The sequence below is a fragment of the Antrostomus carolinensis genome, unplaced genomic scaffold, assembly GCF_000700745.2.
Source record: "Antrostomus carolinensis isolate BGI_N321 unplaced genomic scaffold, ASM70074v2 scaffold15596, whole genome shotgun sequence".
In the NCBI taxonomy this organism is placed as follows: Eukaryota; Metazoa; Chordata; class Aves; order Caprimulgiformes; family Caprimulgidae; genus Antrostomus; species Antrostomus carolinensis.
Window position 1 is genome coordinate 7380 of NW_010322681.1, and position 20750 is coordinate 28129.

The 20750-nt window shown below is 40.1% G+C and overlaps 1 protein-coding gene across 1 annotated transcript in view; it reads right to left on the reverse strand.

The window, feature by feature from the left end:
* Positions 1-12569: 12569 nt before the first annotated feature.
* LOC104526782 (sodium channel protein type 5 subunit alpha) overlaps positions 12570-20750 on the reverse strand; it is a gene marked incomplete at its 5' end in the record, with an annotated part of 72507 nt that continues 64326 nt past the window's right edge. Inside the window, 5 exons of the mRNA XM_010170331.1 lie at positions 12570-14178; positions 15862-16132; positions 16625-16725; positions 17477-17618; positions 19053-19106. Coding sequence (XP_010168633.1) covers positions 12944-14178; positions 15862-16132; positions 16625-16725; positions 17477-17618; positions 19053-19106 — 1803 coding nt within the window. The remainder of the gene's footprint in view (positions 14179-15861; positions 16133-16624; positions 16726-17476; positions 17619-19052; positions 19107-20750) is intronic.

Sequence of the window (20750 nt, forward strand, 5' to 3'; positions counted from 1 at the left end):
CCTCTTTGCTCTGAACAGAGGGACAGCTGCTGTTACAAGAGATGCCCAGAGCATCCTTTATGGATCAGCAGTAGTCATGCTGCATGTGGGGAGAGGAGGAAAGCTGATTTACTGCTGAGTCAGATGCATTTGTCTCACTCTGGCCTTGGATCTTGTGATGATGTTGCTGCCACTAGTGAAACGAGTTGTCTCAAGCACAAGGTGCCTCCTGCCTCCCTGTGATCCCCTTTAAACAAAATGGAAAGAGATTGAGCCAGGAGGAAGCAATAATAACAGCAAAGGGCACCTATGTCTTGGGTCACCAGATGCTTGGGGCAGGTTTCTAGCCCATCAAGTTTTCTCCCCAGGAGTGGAGACAGCAGTAGCCAGATCATACTCCGGATTTCTTGTGGTCATCTTTTTGCAAGCTAGCAGACATTTGAACTCCACAAGTATTAGATTTTGTGGTCACTTTGCAATGCAAGTGTAATTGAACCCTTTTGTGGTTTAGGTTTCATTAATGTTGTACTCATTTCTAGAGTATAGAGTAGATCTTCTGCACCCTCTAAAAATGAAGAGCATGTTTTGGCTAGGACAAACATCCTCAGAAGCCCAGGATGGAGACGTGGATTTGTGTCCAGGTAAATTGCTCTCAGAAACTCCTCCTGCAGCAGTGTATTTCCATGTGTACATGCACACAAATTCCTTTTCTTGTTTTACTTTTTACAATGTGGTGAAACTGGTCAGACTTGTGAGAAAAAATAAATCATCAGACGTCCATTCCCCAAAGTCCTCAGTTATTGCCAAAGAGAACTCTCAAACTAAAATATGCTACACTTTTTGGTGACTTGACAAATCAGCCATGTTTCTCATTGGGACTGAACAGATGGCGAAGCAGCCTGTCTGGGGAACTTCCCGGGTTGCTCCCCAGCTGTGTGAGCCCTTTATCAAAGTGATTATTCCTATACCACTAAATGAGGCATAGCCAGGCACTGACCTCAGTGCTGGCACATTATCATTTGGACTACAAAATTGCTCTGAGCACTGCACCACTTGCTCCCTGTGTGCTTTCTGGTAGTGGTAGCAGCTGGGTGATGTCCCCAGGTCATCCCATTCCACCCATATTTAACCCTCACATCCCTTCCCATTTCTCATTGATTGCCTCCCACCCACATTTCTTTTCCTAGCAACCATTTCTCCTCTTGGAAGGTCTTGAATCTTTGTGGAGGCTGGTCTAGCAGCAAGCCCTGATAGGTGAACAGTGAAAGTTCCCTGGAAATGTTCTGATCTGGGTCAGCCTGCACCTCCCATACATTTTTAGGGGTTTAGACTGGCTAAGGACTGCTCCAGCTAAGGAGGTTGGAAGGTCAGACCCTGCTCAGGAATATCAGTGTTTAGTCCTGCCACCCTATTTAGCCTCTGGGCAAGAACAACCTGCAACTTTTGGTTACCAGCATGGGTGTAACCTGTGTGAGTCAGAAACACAACCCAAGATGTGATCCATGCAGGTAAATAGACCTGCCTGTGTCACTGTTCTAAAACTACTGATGTCTGAGGTTACTAGGGAGTGTGTTTTCATTGTGCTCACCTAAATCCTACAGCCAAAGTAAAAAAAAATAAAAAAATAAAAAAAAATGTATATCCTTATAAACAGGGAAATCAGCATAAAACTAGCACTTGGAATCATTGTAGGGAATCTCAACCATTTTGGAGGGGTGGGGGAATGAAACATGTCTCATACTGGATGTGTGGTATTGCCTTGTGCAGGGTTTATAGCAAGTGTTGTAAGCCAAAGAACGCTTGATTCATATCCAAGGGACCACCTTCTCATAGCTTTTCTCAGTGACATGGCACCCTTAAGAAAATCCGCATCTTGTAGGCGGACCTGTCTGACCCCATTAACTTAGGAGGGAGATGAGTGTTTGGAATGGTAACTCTCATCCTGACTCTTTCATAGACCGATAAGACAGAACACCAAGGTGCAAACATCAGAATGACTCATAGCAAGCTGAGCTGAAACAAAGATGATATTGAAGCATTAATAACAGCATCTTTGCACCGTGGTGTTTAGAAAACCAGCTTTAGTGATGGCAAAACAGAGTGGAAAGCAGACTTAGAGGGTAAAGATGGCTGTGGGCCTGACTGGAAAGCATGAAAAGTCTCCTTCCTTCAATAAAGGGATTTATTTGCTGAGTAGGTGATAACAACAAACTGACACCCCTGGAGAGAGAGCATCCCAATTTAGGATAGTGTCACGAGTGTGTTTTACCAGTCACTATGAAGGTATTTACATGCATTTAATCCACATAGTCAGCTGGTGTGAGAGTCAAAGCTCTCAAATTAGAGCTGGGTAAGTTCCTTAAGCTTCAGGCTTCAGGGATTTGAACACAGCTCTGTGACCAGAACTGTGATACTTGCAACCATCAACTACCTAGAGCAAGAATGGAGAGGATTACAAAAGCTCAGATTGCTAATTACAAACACCATCAGATAAAAAAAATGCTACAGAATCATGCTTTATCTCATTCTTTACACTGGGAAGCATCCTTTAACTTTATTTGGAGTTTGTTGCAGCAGACTTTGCTAAGGTTGCCTTCATGGATGTGATAATATGGTTTTACTGAAAATCCCCTGTTTTGCCCCACACCGTTTCTGAGCACATGAACTAAATTCCTTTCAAAGCAAACTAAGGAGGATGGCCCATTTGGAGCATGAAGGGGTGTGCTGTGTCCACCCTTCCCAATACATGTTGCAACACTGAATTGACTTGAGAGTCAGCCAGTCACCCCTGCTCCCCATGTCACGTACAACCTTATAAAGCAACAGCCCTACTACCCCTGTTAGATTTGGACAAGGGCCACATTTACCACCTTCTGGAACCTGGGTAGCTCTTTGCCTTCCCCCGTCAGTGTCTAGGAGTGTTTCTATGCCAAACACTCCAAGAATGTGAAGTCCAACTAATCTTCAGGCTGATCTTCCCACCCTTCCCAGGGATGCTGAGGTGTGAGGAGATCACAGCTGCTGGGTAGCAGGTTCACACCCAAAGCTGTTAAGTCCTTGAGACTCTACCCAAAAATACGCTCTGCAGCCTTTGTGGATTATGGTTCCCAGCATATGCATACCATATGTGAAATGCAAGACCTTCTCATGGTGCAAGAGCACTGGTCAACAGTGGGGTGACAGACTGGGGCTTTATCCTTGGTGGTCACACCTGACCTGTGGACACCTGACAAGCTTCCCCTTGCACCATGCCATTCTGTTTTCACCAGGCACAACTTCCTTTTAGCTACACCAAGGCAGCCCAATGTCAGGCTTAGAATAGGATCAGAAACTCCACTTCACCCAGCTGAGCATTTCTTTTTATGGTTAACCACTAAAAGCTTGCAGCAAAATGAAGACCTTCTCCCTGGAGCCTAGCAAGCCTCCATCTGTGAGAAGTTGGTTGGTTTCTTTTCTGGTCTCTGTCTTCTTAGTGGAGAAGGTGGGAGCATTCATTTAGCCCTGCTCTATTGCAAATGCTGGTGCAAGGAGCTGTTTTTTTTCCAGGCACACACTCCTGGCAAAAGGAATCCAGTACTTCTTGAATAGCAAAAAACGTAGGCCTTAAAACGGGGCATTTTAATTGTGTTTTTTCTTTCTTATCCTATACCAACATCCAGCTGTGCCCTGTTACATGGAAAGGAGAGGAACAGCTTGGCTTATAAGTGCTGACAGGGCTACCAGCACTCAGGTTGAATGTTATAGGATCTCAGAAAGAGTTTTCTCTGACAATGAGGAGAAAGACAATTGAATCCAAGTCCCCCAACACAGCCCTGAGTTTTTTTAAAAAATAAAAATAATGATCTTATTTCCTGTGGACATATTTTTTAGCCCACCTCACCTTTTCTTTTGACTTATTGTATCGCAGTGCTTTGTGACACACTTTCTGGGAGGTGAATCCAGCCGCTGGAGCCCCACGTGTAGGAGCACATCCAGATTGCTGCCCTCTGCACCTCCCCACTGTGTGGAAAGGATCATCAGGGCAGCCTTTTGTGCAATGAAACCCTGAGGCTGGAGAGCCTGCCCAGCTAAACCCTGCAACATTTCTATGGGGATAAATGAATACTAGAACACCATCCATGCAGATAAGCAGTTATCTGTGCTGCACACACATGAAGGCATCTGTTGTGGCACTGCACGCAACCCTGAGCTGCTTATGAGCCTGCATCACTGCTGATGCTATTGAGACAAGCGTCACCTATTGCAAGCAATTTATGCCAATGTCATCACCACTGAGCTTACGCCCTCACCCATCCATGACACTGTTCAGTAACTTCTCATACCAAAGCAAATCAAGGTACTTGTATACTCCTACTCCCTTGTCTTGTTTCTAGTCATATTTTTCTCAATTCATCAAGATTTTGATGAGAAGCACTTCACAGAAGTGCAGTGAGGGAGAGAGGTATAGGACTGATCTTACTCCTAAGGTGCATAGTCATCCTCCCAGCTCCTCCTGGAAAGCAAAAGGCACAATAGGTTCTGTCTAGAGCATCTTCCCATTTGATAACAAAGTCAATCCAAACAAATCCAAACAAATCTCAAAGCACCAGAAATAACAGCATCTGATTTCCCGTGTTTCAGGATATGGAACTGATGGTCTCTGGTGGTTAAAAAGTGAAAATTAATTGTTCCCTCAGCAAACTGTGTCAATTATAAGATCTGTCCTCTCCGTGAAAATGTTTTGTCTTTCCTTAAGACCTGAGCTCTTTTATAACCTCTCCTGCTTGCTGAAGCCTCACAGTGCTTCTTCCCAGCTGCTTATTTTTGTAAAACTTGTAGGAATTCACTTATCTTTGAGACTCCCACCCCTCCATCAAACCAAACTGAAACAGGCCAGGGGTAGAGACAGAGGCAGATGGACATGAACCCTGTGAGCATGTAGCTTTGTCTCCACGGAAAGCCAGACAGGTGCTCAGAGGCACCTACCCTCCTTTGAGGGCTGATATCACCATCAATCTTCTCCTTCTGGGTAAGGGACTCTTTTCTCCTCCCACACAAGGGAAACAGCTATCTTCACCTCATTTCAACCACAGCCTTCAGAGAAGACCCTGCACATCTGCAGCACCTGAGCATGGTGCTGCTGAAGCACTTTTCACAGCTACAAACCTCCTTTGCAACACCCAGAGCAACCAGACTTCAAACACAGCCACCCCACTTTGTCACAGGCTCAAGAGGATCTTCTTCTCTTCTGCTTCCCTCAAAGTCTTTCCAACAAACCTCACACCAACTCCAGGCCCCACAACAAACTCAGCTAAGCCCCAGAGCATCCCTTCAATCCCCATTCCCATAATAAGAGAAAAGAGCTTCTTTAAAGCTGCCCAGCTCTTTCTCTTGCCTTGCTTGGCCTGTGTAGTAAGGCAAACACACGTGAAAGTGATGTCCACTCCTCTTTAAGGTTTAATGTGGCTGTGACTGCAAGCTGTGGTCTGCAGTCTTCAAATCAGTAAAAAAGAATATTAAATTCTTTCAAGACCAACAAAATGCATTTCAGAAATACTAGGTGCACGGTCCAAGCACTGCCATGCTCTGTGGTTAGAAAATGCACAAATCCTTTACACCTGTCTATGGAGGAAAACAGCCCCAGAGGTGCACTAGGGATTTGTAGAAGGATGCAGGGCTTCTTGGGAGAGTACCTGCTCTACAGCCCAAAGCATGAATGCAAGCTTTGCCTAACCTGAAGCTCTTTAGCTCAGCCTGCAACATTTCCATGTTTGCTGGGAGTGAGTTCAGAGCATCACTTGCAGTTACGTAGGTCTGCAGATCCTTCAGAGAAAGGGTGTGAACAGATCTTCAGTGGGCATGTGGTTTTGTCTAGAAAAAGACCTGTATAAAGGAGACAGCTTTGTGTTGAGGGCCAACTTTTCCTTGTGCCTGGACTGCAGTTGCACAAATATTTTCTGAAAAAGCAGCCCTGCATGGTGCAGTGAGCTTTTCTCCTTCTCAGACATCACCAAGGAAAAACACACTCCTGGTTTCCTCCTTGTAGGTCTCATCTGGCCCTTGAAAAAGCCAAAAATTCCTTTGTACTCCAAGATGTTACTGAAGCCACCAAGGCCTGAATTGTCCCATGTTGCATTTGGCCCCATGACTCCCGGTTTGTGTCCTCTGTATAAATCATTAGTACCTGCACTGCTTGTCCCTGAGATAAAAATTAAAATTATTTCATTTGTGCTTGGTCTGGAGGTTTGGGAAGATTAGAAAGAAGATTTGTCTTACAAAACTAAGACAAATAAGAGCAACTGGGACAGTCTGTATGAAAAAAATGGGTTGGAAACCTGGCTCTCCTAAGGGCAATTGCTAAATTCCCTTTGGCTTTAGAGTAACTGGGATTTCACAGAAAACACAGGTATTTTAAAGTATAGGTATATAGTTCAAGTCAACTTTAGCAGGGGACAGCATTTTGTCTCCTTTTAGAGCCACTTTGCATGGTTTTATGGTAAGTGTCTCAGTGATTGATGTTTTCTCTTGAGGCCCCGGATTTTTTCCTAACATAGTTGTTAGACAAACAGAAAGCTTGAAAAGATGACAGGATATACTCTTGGAGTTTTGGGGAAATAAAAATGAAAGGATAGTGATAAAAAACTTGAAACAAGTTACATTTCTTTTGAACTAAAATCTCACTTTTTAAGCCACTCTGGTGATGTTTGAGCACTGGATTGCAGTTTCTGGGACTGTGCAGTATTTAATATAATTATTTTCTAGGGGAAAAAAGACCTTCCTGATGCCCCAGACTGGCAGGGACTTACTATCCAACACAAAGCAGCGTGGCAGCGGTCTCAGAAACTTTGCTGTGGTAAAAGCACGTGGGTCAGGAGCTGCTCAAAGTCCTGTTTGTCAGCGGGTTAAAATAGCTCGGGTGGAGGTGCTGACAAACCCATCCCCACACTGCGGTCCAACACCTCCAGCCCTCGCGGGGTTATCAGTGACGTTTGACTCCGAAGCATTTTTTTTGCTCGCTGCCAATAGCTATTCCCCTCAGACTATTTGCTTTCACATGCTTTCCCTTTGACACGGCTGCTATTTCTTTGCAATATGTAAACACTCAGAAGGATTTCCATGTTTGTTCTTCACCCAGCAGGGCTGATCTTTCACAGCTCACTGGGAGGAGAATTGACATGAAGAAGCAGCCGTTTCACAGGTGTTTGGGATTTTTTTTATTTTATTTTTTTTGTGGGGGGGTGCTATGCTCCTGGCTGTTTTCTCTTGTTTTAAATCCAGTTTTGCTCTTGTCTCATCACCCTAGGACATGGCAGAAAAATGCATTGCTGTTGTCAGAAACACGACACTTACTGTCATCCTACATGGGTGGCCTTTAATATTAGAGCCCAGCAGAGGCTTTGCTCTGCAAAGTATTTATTTTTTATTTCTCTTCTTCCTACAGAAACTTCTGATGATTATAAAAATTCTCTCTAAATTCAGAGCAAGCTCTAACATGTGGCTTTTTCCTAGAAAACTGCCTGAGTTTGCCTGCACTGATGTAACTGTTTGTCTTAACACAGACTCATTTCCAAAATGATCCTGCTATTTAGTAAGACAATTTGCATCAAAAGTAAGAAGGAACTGAAACCACTAAAAAAAAAATCCAAGGGTGAATCTCAATACTGCAGGCTCCGACTCTCATCTCACAGATTTCACACAGGTTTGATTTAATAGATCTGTAGGTTTGTAAAATCAATATAATTTGACTGAATAATTAAAAAAAAAAAACCCCTGTAAAAATTCACGTACTGAGGAGAAAATCCTCCAGGTTCCTTGCTAGGACCTGAAAACAAGAAATCCCCTTGGCAATTTTTTATTAAATTTCATCCTGAAAAATGGGAAAGCCTTTAGAAACTTCCCCAAGAAGCTTGAAATAACATAAAAATAAGGAGAGTCCTGTAACTTAAAGCAGCCCCTAGCACAGTAAGGGGAACACGTGTATAGGAGTCAGGGGATTCTGGTAAAAATCCCGGCATGGAAATTTTCATAGTACGGATTATGACCCTGAATTTTCTTCCCACAGAAATTTTGACCACAAATTCTAAAAAGGAATTTCCTTCCCACGGAAATTTTGACCACAAATTCTAACAAGGACTTTCCTTAACTAACCTGAAGTGTCTCCACAGAGAATTCTCATTTCAGCAAGCTGTTCCTTCCAAGCCAAAATATCTTACTGAATTTTTTTCAGACAGATTGATTCTATACACACAATTACTCAGAACACATATCATTATACGACACATTTTAACAATTCCTTTTTTTTTAAAAAAAAAGCATTTTCTACAACTCATACTGTTCCAGGTTAATGAAAAACATTATTATAAACTGATTTTATTAAACTAATTCCAAGGACTTAGTGGACTTTTTCATTGCAGTTTAAATCATCTAAATTTTGTTCCGTTTTAATATGATTAGGAACCCGTCACATTTAAATAGAAATCAGAGCACTGAAACAGGGTAAACACATTGGTGCCAGGTGAAGCTAGGCTTCCTGGATGAAGATAAGGCTGATTTGATCAATGTTGATAACAGCTATGGGTCGTCTGTGTCCCCTCTGAAGCTTCTTCCAGGATTAAAGCATGCATGTGTTGGGAAGGATGTTACTCTTTGTTTAGTATGAATTTTAACGTATAACTAATATAATAATAACCAAAATGCAAATCAATATAATTAAAATGGAAAGACATCCATATTACAATGCAGAAAATCTCTTTTATATGGATTTTTCAGTCTCAAGTTGGGATCCCACGTTTACAGTAAAATCCTTTCTCCTCCAGCTAATTCTATTGGGCAGAATGGGTTGAAATCATCATAGAATCATAGAATCAGAAAATGGTTTGGGTTGAAATGAACCTTAAAGATCATCTAGTTCCAACACCTTCCACTAGACCAGGTTGCTCAAAACCTCATCCAACCTGGCCTTGAACACTTCCAGGGAGGGGACATCTGCAGCTTCTCTGGGCAACCTGTGCCAGTGTCTGACTGCCCTCACAGGAAAGAATTTCTTCCTAATATCTCATCTAAATCTAGCACATTCTATAAATTACTGCCTTTGAAGAGAAGCTTCTGGGTCTGCTTCAAATTCACCTGAACTAGACAGAAATTCTCCATTTATTTCAACAATCTTTGGCTCAAGCCTTCTAACTAAAGTCACCATGCATTTCCCAAACAAATGTGCTGAAAAAGAGTCAGAGAAATAATAACATAAATGTTGATTTAAAAAAAAAATAAAAAAAGGCACAGGATATATTTGTTATCCTTATTTATTTAATAAAGAAACATAATAAACTTGAATTTTTCCAGGTACAAACAGCTTTATATGTCCTATGATATTGGCTGATATTTTCCTTGCTCTTTTCATAGCTGGAGTGATTCATGTGGTAGCCTTTATTGAACAAATCAACAGAAAAAAAATGGTAGCACTCACCATGCTTATAGACAGCGTGGGCCAACTATTGACTTAGTGTCTTTAACTAAACCACTGCATAGGGAGGTTGTATCACTGCTAGATTTGGATCGGCATCTCCATTAATAAATATCTGCGAGTGTGGGTAGTTGAAGTTTTTGAGAGCAGTTCTGCATACCACACAAAGATACCATTCTCTCTTCAGCTCTAAAGAAATGTGCCACAAAACAATAGAAAACCCAATAGAAAGCCAAACTTCCAGTTACAAAGGTTTTGAAAGTAATTTACAATTCAGTTTTAGAAAGTTGCACTGTAAACATCTATAGTTAAGAACCTCTTTCAGGTTTTTTTGCATTGCATTTTTTTTGTTTTGTTGGGGTTTTTGGGGGGGGTTTTGGGTTTTTTTTTACAGGTTTTGGGTAGAAGACAGAATCATTTGTAGTTGTGTCAGAACTATAGGGTCTCACAACAATGACAATAAAATATTCAATGCAAGGGTGAAATGACAAGAGGAAGAGCTCTTCTGGAATATAATCAGTGACCAGCTAATCATCCCATTACATCCTGTTCATTATAGGCTTGACTCTTAATAAGAATATCAGTTGAATATTTTCTAGTATAAACTGCAAATAATGTATGGTTGGACTCGATGATCTCAGAGGTCTTTTCCAACCAGGAGATTCTATGATTCCACAATTAAAATATTTTTAAAACAGCATGATCAACACTGAACTGCTGAGCACAGGATGGTTTTTTTTCTTGGGTTTGGAACAGTTTATATTGTCTGTGAAAAAATCAGATAAGAAATGCTCCTTTTTTTAGTATTTTAAGCTCTTTTTTATTCTAAAGCTTTGAAAGGAAAATAATTTTATCAGTTGTCAGCCAATAAATGCTTTTTCAGTAAGTAATAAATGTACTATTTTCTAATTAAACAGTTTCATTATAGGCAGTAGCTTGTTGCTAATGATCAATAAATCCCATTGAGAAGAAAACATTTTAATCAGTAAGTTGTGTCCTCTGAGTGTCAGCCACTCTATAAACTCACAAGGTACATATATATATGTATAGGTATTTTTAAGTGTGTGTGTGTATATATATATATATGCATATAAATATAAAATACGCATACTCTTTCTGGGTGATATGTACAGTCAGAATAACATTACAGCATAAATACACAGGGAATCTGTATAAAGTTTCTCTAACTTGAGAAGCCTTGAGCAATTTTGTTTTGGGGGGATTAGGGGTGGGAGGGAGGAAAGAATTGAGAGTGTTTTCACTTCAAGAGACGAAGAGTAGTTCCCTTAAGTTAGAATCTAATTACATACAAGATTTAAAGGCAACAAAATCCCAAGAGGAACAGCCCTATGTTATACACCATAGACATGGGGTTAAAAGGGCAAGAGAATATGAATATAATAATACTTAAATAGTACGTTTCATTCTCTTACAGCACTTTGCAACCAGAAAGTCTTACAACACCCCTGTGAGGTAGGTAAGTATTATTATTCCCATTTTACAGATGGGTAAACTGAGGCACAGATAGGTTTAATTATTTGCCTAAAAAAATCATGTAGTAAGAATCAGGAATAGACCCCAGGAATCCTGATGGCAAATTCTCTGAATTAACTGATAGACCACTCTCAAGTGAGTGCCTGAGACACCTCTCAATGAATGGAGAGAATATATTAGCCCATATTTACACAGAAACATCATCATCCTTTTGACATATTCTTTACATATTCTGACTTGTTTAGAGGACAGATAACAATAGCCATAGATAAACTTCACTGTAACATGTCACTTTAATTGCTGTTACCAACCCTGTGTGGATTTTGGCTCCTTTACAACCTGTAATGTAACTAAATGTCAATGATAATACACCTTAAATACATTCTTGATACCTTTGCTTTTCCAAGGTGAAAAGCACAATTACTCTTCCTTAAAGTGCAATGGCTCATTACAGAAATCTCAGTATTTTCCATGAAATCCAACCAAACCCAAGTACAATCAGTCTGAAGGTGAAAAATAAAAATTGTCTATAATGACGGACTTGTCTCTATATTCCATAAATACTTTCTCACATTCTATCAAGGCTGAAAATTTAATAATAAATAATAATTTGTGTTAGCACATAAAACCTCTAATACTTTTCTACAGCCACACATCCACCTTTTGCTCCCTTGTCATTTCTTTGGCCTGAAGCTGATGGATATATCAGCTGTAAATATTCCTTTGCCCACAGGAGTAAGGATATTTCTATTTTCTAGTAGATTCTTTATATTGGTTCCTGTACTTCTTGTCCTTCCTCAGTAATCTAACTGTACTGTCTGAGAAAATGAAAGATGGACACTGAGTAGAAATGATTCAAAACCTCAAAATTTATGTACAGATCCAGAGGCAATTTCGCTCCCACCTTCTTGATCACATTGTCACAGCTGTTCAGCACAGCCCAGTTGGCATTGCTTGTTGTAGTAGTAGTCGTAGTAGTAGTAGGAGGAGTAGTATTTTTGGGGTAATATTGGTGCACAGAGTTTCCAATAAGGCTGCTTAGCTCAGTGTTCCTGGGGAAAACATAACCTATCTCACTACATTAACAGAAACTTTGCCAGAGTAGATGGTGCTTTGGAGCACTACACACAAACGTGATGCACTACTTCTATGGCGAGTTTGATTGCGATATTCAAAGCAGATTCTTGAAACATACTAAAAAATTAGTGCTTTTATTAACAGTTTTACAAACAGAATCCATTACTATCTAGTTTCCTGAAGGATAGAACAAACCATTTCTCTCATTATTATTTTGACATAATTTCCTTCTCTGTTTTTTTTTTTTGTATTTCTGCTGATGAGCAGTTGCAAGTCCCAAGAGGAAGGGCTTAGTGTAATAAACAGTTAAAATGTTGCTCATTTGATAGTTTACTTTGCAACAGCTTTCCTCTTCAAACGATGGGGATCCCACAAGTTCCTATTACCTTGACTCAAGAGTTCATCATGAAGAGAGTAAGGATCATTAATCTCCATGGAAAAAGAGACATTTTTTTTTTTTAAGTAAAAAAATATCAAATATAATAAATTTATGAAAGACCATTCACAACATATACAGTAAGTGTTACAATTTGCTACAGCAGCTGTGATTTTTTTTTTTTTCTTTTTAGAATGCAAGGTCATACATTGCCATAAGTAAACACTAATATGAGTAAGACCTTAAATGAATGTATACAGCCAGGCTTTATCTGTGGATAGATATACACTGTGTTTACTGTTTTACAGTCTAGCATATTCTTATTCACACCACTGATATAACAGCTATGACCCTGCAAAGATTCATCCTGTGCATATATAAATATAAATATTGAGCCAAGTCAAAAAGAGCAGGGTCAAAGGTTATATGACTTACTAGATTCCTGTAGTTAAGGGTAAAAAAAATTCCATTATTTCTTTTTGCAACTAATGTTTAATAAGAAGGCTGCTTCAATTGTTGTGTAGTTACAGCATTACATTCTGTAAACAATATTTTAAAGCATTCTAAACAAACATTTAAACAATTGATTCTTTATCCCTGTCTGGTGAGAGCAGATAATCTATAGCCTCATCGCTTTTGCTCGAGTCTGTCATCTTCAGCTGGAGATTATCACTCGTACCCCTGGTAACGCTGTCATAGGATGGAGGGAAAGATGTGGAGGACAGAGTTTCTGATTTGTCTATTGGCCTGCCATAGTTTTCATTCATCATGAACGCAATAAGACCCTCCTTCTCGGGTGCATCGTCCTCGAGGATGCTGCCATCAAAAGTTCTGTGCCGGTACAAGTAAGATGCCTGCTTCATGGAGCGCCGAAACAAATGTGTCCTGTAGGCCCGTTGGATGATGATGGCAGAGACCTCTTCTTGTTTCCGTCTGAGAGTTGTTGTAATCGGTTCATAAGAGATCTTAGATGGATTCGCTGCCATGAACTTTTCTTCCATCTGTATTTTAAGGGCATCCATCTCTCCAGATTCTCCTAGCACCCTTTTTGTAAAAGCAAACAAAATATCCAAGCAATGGATCCTATCTCCACTGACCATGGGCAGGTCCATTGCTATGAGTTTGATTTTGTTTGGTTTCGCTATGCGCAAAGGTTCTGACAGTGCATCTGCAAAGTCTGAAAGTGCAGAATACTCAATAAACTGAGTGGCTTCAGGGTCAAACTTTTCCCAGATTTCATAGAACATATCAAAATCATCCTCGCTTAGAGGCTCTGTACTTTCCTCAGTGGCTACACTGAAGTTCTCTAAAATAATGGCTATATACATGTTTACAACAATGAGAAATGATATAATGATATAAGTAACAAAGAATAAAATCCCTACGGCAGGGCTCCCACAGTCTCCCTTCGAACCATTTGCATTCGTAAGGTTTGGGTCACAATATGGTGGTCCAGTGTTTAAAATAGGGTTGAGAAGACCATCCCAGCCAGCTGACGTTGTGATTTGAAAGAGACAAAGCATGCTGTTAGCAAAGGTTTGGAAGTTGAACATGTCATCAATCCCATGCTCCTTCTTAACATAGGCAAAGTTAGCCATGCCAAAAATGGCATAAATGAACATGACCAGAAAAAGCAAGAGACCAATGTTGAACAGAGCAGGTAGGGACATCATTAAGGCAAACAGAAGAGTTCGAATTCCTTTGGCTCCCCGGATGAGTCTTAGGATCCGGCCAATCCGAGCCAAGCGAATGACTCTGAAGAGCGTGGGAGAGAAGAAATATTTCTGGATGATGTCAGAAAGTACAGTGCCTTAAAAAGAAAAGAGAAAACAGTGAGTTAGTACATGGGAAATAATCCCAGGCTTCTCTTTAAAGCAATCTTCCAGGATTATGGACAAAATCAATGAAAAGTTCTTTAGAGTGGAAGACCCATGATAAAGGGAATGGCATTGTTGTAAGCGTTTTCATGACCATTTAATCAAAGGTGTCATTGGTAGCGGCAGTTTTATTAATGGAAAACTTGTCTATATGGAATGAGACACCAGAATCAACTCAGACAGGACAAAGATATCTGCAGCTTTTGGCCTGAGCTGGTCATATTTTTTTCTGATATGACAATATTTTTGTCTGTAAAATGTTTGCACATCAGCACTGAAATGCTGGTGTGCTGGGCTTGGTTTCTACTGGAAATCTGCTTGGTTACCTCTTTGCTTATGAATTTTTCCAGTTTTCCTGATGGGCTCGGATGGAACAAAGGGCTAAGACTAGCAAGGAAAAGAGCTCACATTGCTGTAGCTAGACTCTTCCTGCAGCAACAGAGCAGCTTGGTCCAGATTGTCTAATGCCAACAGTGCCTGGTTGCACTCAGCTGTGCTGAGCTTATGTCTTCCAGCCCAGCTTGGGAGAGGGCTAACTGGCATGGCCCAAGTCCTCTGACACTGAAATGACCTGGTTGATCATGGGGCAGCACTATGACCAACGTGACAGCTCTGGTAAACTGAGTGTTGTGGGCATATCCTGAGCATCCACATCAAGCCTCTGATGACAGCTGTATGGTAGTTATGTTCTCTGGGTGACCCAAATCTCTGAAATCCAGGTGGTCTTGGTTGATCCAAGGCCCCAAAGCACAGGTTGCTCTCTGGGCAGCAGGGATCTCCTGCATTGTGATCTTGCAGGCTCCCCAGTCCATCAGAGAGAGTTTAGAGTAATAGGAACATTGGTCAGTAAGGAGATGGCTTTGTTTTCCTGACATGACACATTTTCATTCATCTGTTCCCTCCTTCAAAATAGAAATTACATTGGAAGAGCCAAATTTCTGAGTTCCTTCTGCTCACTGGATGAGTTGATCATCTTCCATTTTTTTCCAGTGCTACTTTATTTCCAACTTCCATTAAACTCATTTGGCAGGATTTCAGATTCACATTTAACCTGCATTTCTGTAGCACCTAACATATGATCTATGGTTGGGGCTGCAGGACACCAAAAGGCACAAATTAACAATAACACTCTGTCTCTGTTTTGTCCCTTGTGTAGATGAGGATTCAGAACTCCAGACTCAATAGGGCTAGGAACATCCAGTCTTACTACACCTGCCCAAACCTGCCCTGAAGGGCTATTTCTTACTGATGTAAAAGCAAAACAATAGCAGTCTGCATTTGCCCTCTTCATATTTTTTTTTTTACTTCTCTGTCTTTGGCTGTTATGCAGAATTGGGCTTAAGTGCCAGTTCTGGACCATGTTTTATAACCAGGAACCAATAAGTATACACTGGAACCAAGACTGTGATGTGACAAATCTCATCATTTCACCGGTCACACAAGTTATTGTTAGTCAGTATTATGTTGTATTATTTAAATATTAAAAAAATATGCTTAGAATCTATTTCTCTGAGTTGAAAGTGTGTTTTATTGCATGAAGCCTTCAACTTTGTCTAATTAAATATATGTCTGCCTTTTTAACTTTGAAGTTTGGGTGAAAATCCAGATTCACCTACCTACGATAGACAGAATCACGACAACAAAGTCAAATATGTTCCAGCCATTGGTGAAGTAGTAGTGTCGTAGAGCCAGCATTTTGATGATGCACTCTCCAGTGAAGATGGCAACAAAAAGCATGTTGATTTTATGGAGGATGTTCACTTTTTCTTGACTTTGGTCATCCGTTTCCACCATCATGGTAACCATGTTAAGGCAGATGAGAATCATGATGGAGACATCAAAGGCTTGTTTTGAGACGACATCAAAAAGAAAACCTTGGTATTTGTTCTGGAGGAAAGGAGAAGATTTAGTTAGGAAAGTTGAACTGTGTAAAAATTATTATATCATTGTCTTCTGATTGAACAGAAAGTAGAGGAAAATAGACAATGTACTGCTTCTGATTAGAACTTCATAAACATAAAGATGATGACGAATGGTTGCATGATAGATTTTTCAAAACCATTTACTCCTAATGCTTCTTGAAACTGCTGAAAATGACCATGGACTGGGGCCGTGAATTCATTCAATGCAGTCATGAGGCCATTGCCATGACAGAATATGTAAATTGGACTTTTAGTCAATATTGGAGAACAATGGGAATTTTGTACCACACAGGTCACTGGACTTGCAAATACTGTCCAAAATCAAAACATGTAAATACTAAGTGGCTTTCATCTGGAAGCAGTCATTCTTCCTACACTGAGAAGTTGAATCACATTCATTCTATTCAATAAATATTCAGCTATTACACATATTTCAACTGAATTATGCCATACTTACCAGTGGCCTTGGGATTGGCTTTTGAGGTTTCTTTGATCCCAACTTTTTCATTGCATTATAATACTTTTTCTGTTCTTCTGTCATAAAGATATCCTGGCCACCTAAGTATAGGGTGAGAACAAAACTATTACTTTTGATGAAAAGAGGTCTACTACCTCCATCCAAAGTTCACAGCTGCATCCTTTTCTATTGTTTTGTTTTTTTTTTTTCCTTTTCATGTAGCTTTCATCAAAATATCTAAGAAGGGGCTTGATGAGATGCAATGCTGGAAGCTGCTTATCACATGGAGGTGAAGGGCGGGAGACAGAGATTAGTGAGGCAACCAAGGAGGAGGCAGACTCAGATTCAGACTGCACTCAAGGTAGGTCCAGGGTGAGAGAAGAAAATAGAAGAACATCAACCCTTTGTTTAGAGCCTACAAAGCAGCAAAAAACACAGCTCTGAGGCCAGTCTGCTCCTCCTTGACCCTGGCTGCTCCCTGGGACAGGGAGGTGATGGGTTGAGGAGAACAGGCTGCACTGCTCTGAAGGGCAGTGTAGTTTGTGTGTGGGGGACACCAGGGCAGTCTCTGTCTCTGCAGCAGCATTTGTACCAGTGATCCCATCTGCATGGTGCTGTGTCACTGATTTCTGTGGAGAATATATTCCCCAGCCTGTATTTTCAGGATGCTCATCCTGTGCGGACATTAGGGGCTGCTACAACTGTGCTTTTGTATAAGTCCTGCAAGGTGGCTCCTGTGGCTGTTCTGTCAATGCTAATCTTGGGGTTAATGTGGCAAAGCACTGCTTATAAATCAATCCCTTGCCCTGATCTCTGCAGCAATCACAAGGTGATGTGTAGAATATGCACTACTTATCTTTTTCTTTTGTTGGTTAAAATTGTCAATGATGACACCAATGAAGAGATTCAATGTGAAGAAAGACCCGAAGATGATGAAAATCACAAAGTACAGGTACATGTATAAATTATATTCCCATTCAGGCTGCTCCTCATACTGCAAAGGGAAAACACAAAAATGACGCTATCTCTGCACATATCACAATATTAATGCAGTTAAAAGAAAACTATCCAGCAGCAATAAAAATTATGAAACAAGAAAAATAGTGTAACTCTCCCTAGAAGAGTCAGTGCTCCGCGGTCTCCGTTTGAAGTTTACTGCTGGCATTTGCAATGCCACTGTCATTTCAGGGGCACAACACTCTCACAGAGATCATACTGCTCCAGAACATGCAGCTTCAGAATAAATCCTATAAAATGTTCTCAGTCTGAACCCAGAAGCAGAAAAGAATCAATTTTCTGATTATCCCTAATCTTATACAAACTGAAGGTACTTAATAAAAAGCAAAAGTATGATCACAGTATAATTAAATACTGTAAAATTAAAAACACTGTATTGAGAGTCAGTGTATTTAGAAGTAAAATTTTTCTTTTATGAAGGGTGGAAATTAATGAGATCTCTTACTGAAGGACTGAGCAATGCAATCCAATAGCCTCAAGTCACATGTACCACATTTAGCAAAAAATGCTCAGATTTGCCCCACCAGCTCCAGGTATCTAACCAAGATGTCAGAAGCTCACATTTCCCTAAATGCTGTATTTTCTCATGTGTAACCCATGTGTTTCATTCAGTAGCGTGGAGGACATACACATGTGTACATGTAGTACAAGAATAAATCAACATCACAAACTATGTTATGCAAAGGTACTTCTCCATTCCTTTGATGTCATGAGGATTTTTCACCCCTTATTCCTTCATTTAGAGCTTGACTCCTTGTTGACTCAGTTCAGACTGACTGATTCCTAGTACAAAATATAATCTTGCTCCTTTAATGTTATTTAAAGAACTCCAACATCTCCTTCAATAAAAAAACCCCCGTCTCAAATCTGAGTTGGAAGTTCACACCCACCACTTTCCCTGCCAGGAGCTCCTCCACTCTCCTTGAGAAGAGCTACTGGTCACAGAGAAGAAACTTGCTGAAGGTGAAGATACAGGGGGGATTGATTATGAGGATTAGAATAGAATATAATTTAAAGCCAAAGCTTTTAAAGAGGTTCCAGTTATCACAAATTATATCTGTGGAAAACATGGAAGTCAGGCAGGAGAGTGGAAGAAACAGAGAGGACAATTTAGGTTTTTGGTAGACTCAATCTCACCCTGGCGGTGCCTCTCTGTGCTGGGAGTTTTGTGGTATGAATAGGTAAATCAGTTATGTAGAACTGAAGGCTGCATTTGTTTTAATCTCAGGGTCATGATGCTTCAGTACTAGCTGCTAAAAATGAAGGTCTGCAAGTCTCAACCAAAGTAAGATAGGGACTGGCAACCCCCATGTAGTATGTTATTTTTATTGGTTTCGTTGTTGTTAAACCCCATAAATGCTACAAAAGTCAATGGAAAAGGAGATTATAAATTTCCTTGTAAGTGACCTACCTCTCGTGAATCCACTGCTGCATACATAATGTCCATCCAACCTTTAAATGTAGCCTGAAAGAAACCCCACAAAATACATAATTACACATATTAAATAAGCATATCTTGAAATTATGATATCACCTCTGTGATGAGTTTTCAGAAAGCAATCTTGAGCATGTTCTTCATCATTAATGAGTTGCCTCTCCTTTAAAGCAATATGTATCCATGAGTTTATGTTCATTTAGACATTTAAAATGATTCCAGAATGGTTTCCTCTTGGATTCTCTCATTCATGTTTTTTAATTTGCTGCAGTTGTAGGGATAAACCAGAGTTTTTTAAAATAGATTGTAAAAAGGAGAGAAAACATGGCAATTAAATCTTTGGAAGTTTTGACCTTAAGAAATTCAAGTAATGAAGAGATATGGCTACACAGGACAATGCAGAGTGCTATCCTGCACAAGTCTCGATCAGGTGAGATGAGTTCCATCCATATTGCTTGTTCAGACTGATGGGCAGTGACTCATTGTAGGATCCCACTGAAGCTTGGATTCTACCCTCTTTTAAAATGGGGTAAATCAAGACAATGTCAAAGCCCAGGGAGACACATAAATCACAGCTGACTTGAAAGTAGCAAAGGCAATCAACACCTTTCCTGGTGATTTCCTGGCCCTGGAAACTCCATCTGCGTTACTGTTCATATTTCCTTTTTTTAAATCTTTAAATAATCTTCTAATTATTATTTTTAAAAATTGTTTAAACAAGGAGGGACTCCACAGAAGTCAGTGTCTGTTACTGGAACCTGCATTGAAGAAAGGGCAATGACAGTACTCCTAAAAGAAACAAGCAGAAGTGATTTTTACTATTCTGTAGCAAAATCACGACTCTTCTCTCAATGTATGCCTCTCATTAGACACAGCCTGATGTCAAACATACCTGGCATTAGGTCTGACTCTGGTCTAAGCCAAATTACCTTTATATTCTCATTTGACTTCTGACTCATTTAGACTCACCCTGGATTGAAAATCAGTGTGAGCAGGTAATGAGGCATTTTTAGATTTATTGATTTAGTCCGATTTACAATACCATGCATGCAAGATCCATGACCAATATTGTTTTTTTTAATCCTACTGCCACTTTGGTTGAATCCTCTTCGTGGTGTGCAGGCATGAAATTCCAGATAATACTAATAAGAATTTGGCCAGTGGTTCCCAGGAGAAACCCGGGCATTTGTGTTGAGCTTGGTACATCCAGTGATTTTAGAAATGCTCCATTATACACTCTATATTATTAAATTAAATCCTGGAGCTAATGTTGCCTTTCCATTTCCCTCTGAAAGCTACTGAGGTAAAGGGAAATGTTGTACAAGAGGTCAACCATCTTTCTCATTAAAGTATATATAAAATAATGTTTGATATGCTGCATTCATTTTTATCTACTGGTTAAAAGAGATTAAACCCCTAAAATCAGAACCCTTTGGAAAATCCATTCCATGGTACTGCGTGTTAGAAAACTTTGGATGTAAAGAGTTTACAGGAACGATCAGAAGTTTTATTGAAACAAATAATTATTTGAACTTGTCATGCTGATCCTCCTTAACTGTTCTAATGTTTTCCTTTTTTGTTCTTCTCTTTCTAATCTGATGGAAGATTTTCTGGTGCCATTACAGTCGCTTGCAGTTTCCAACTCGAAGTGTCATTCAGGAAGAGTGGAAAGAG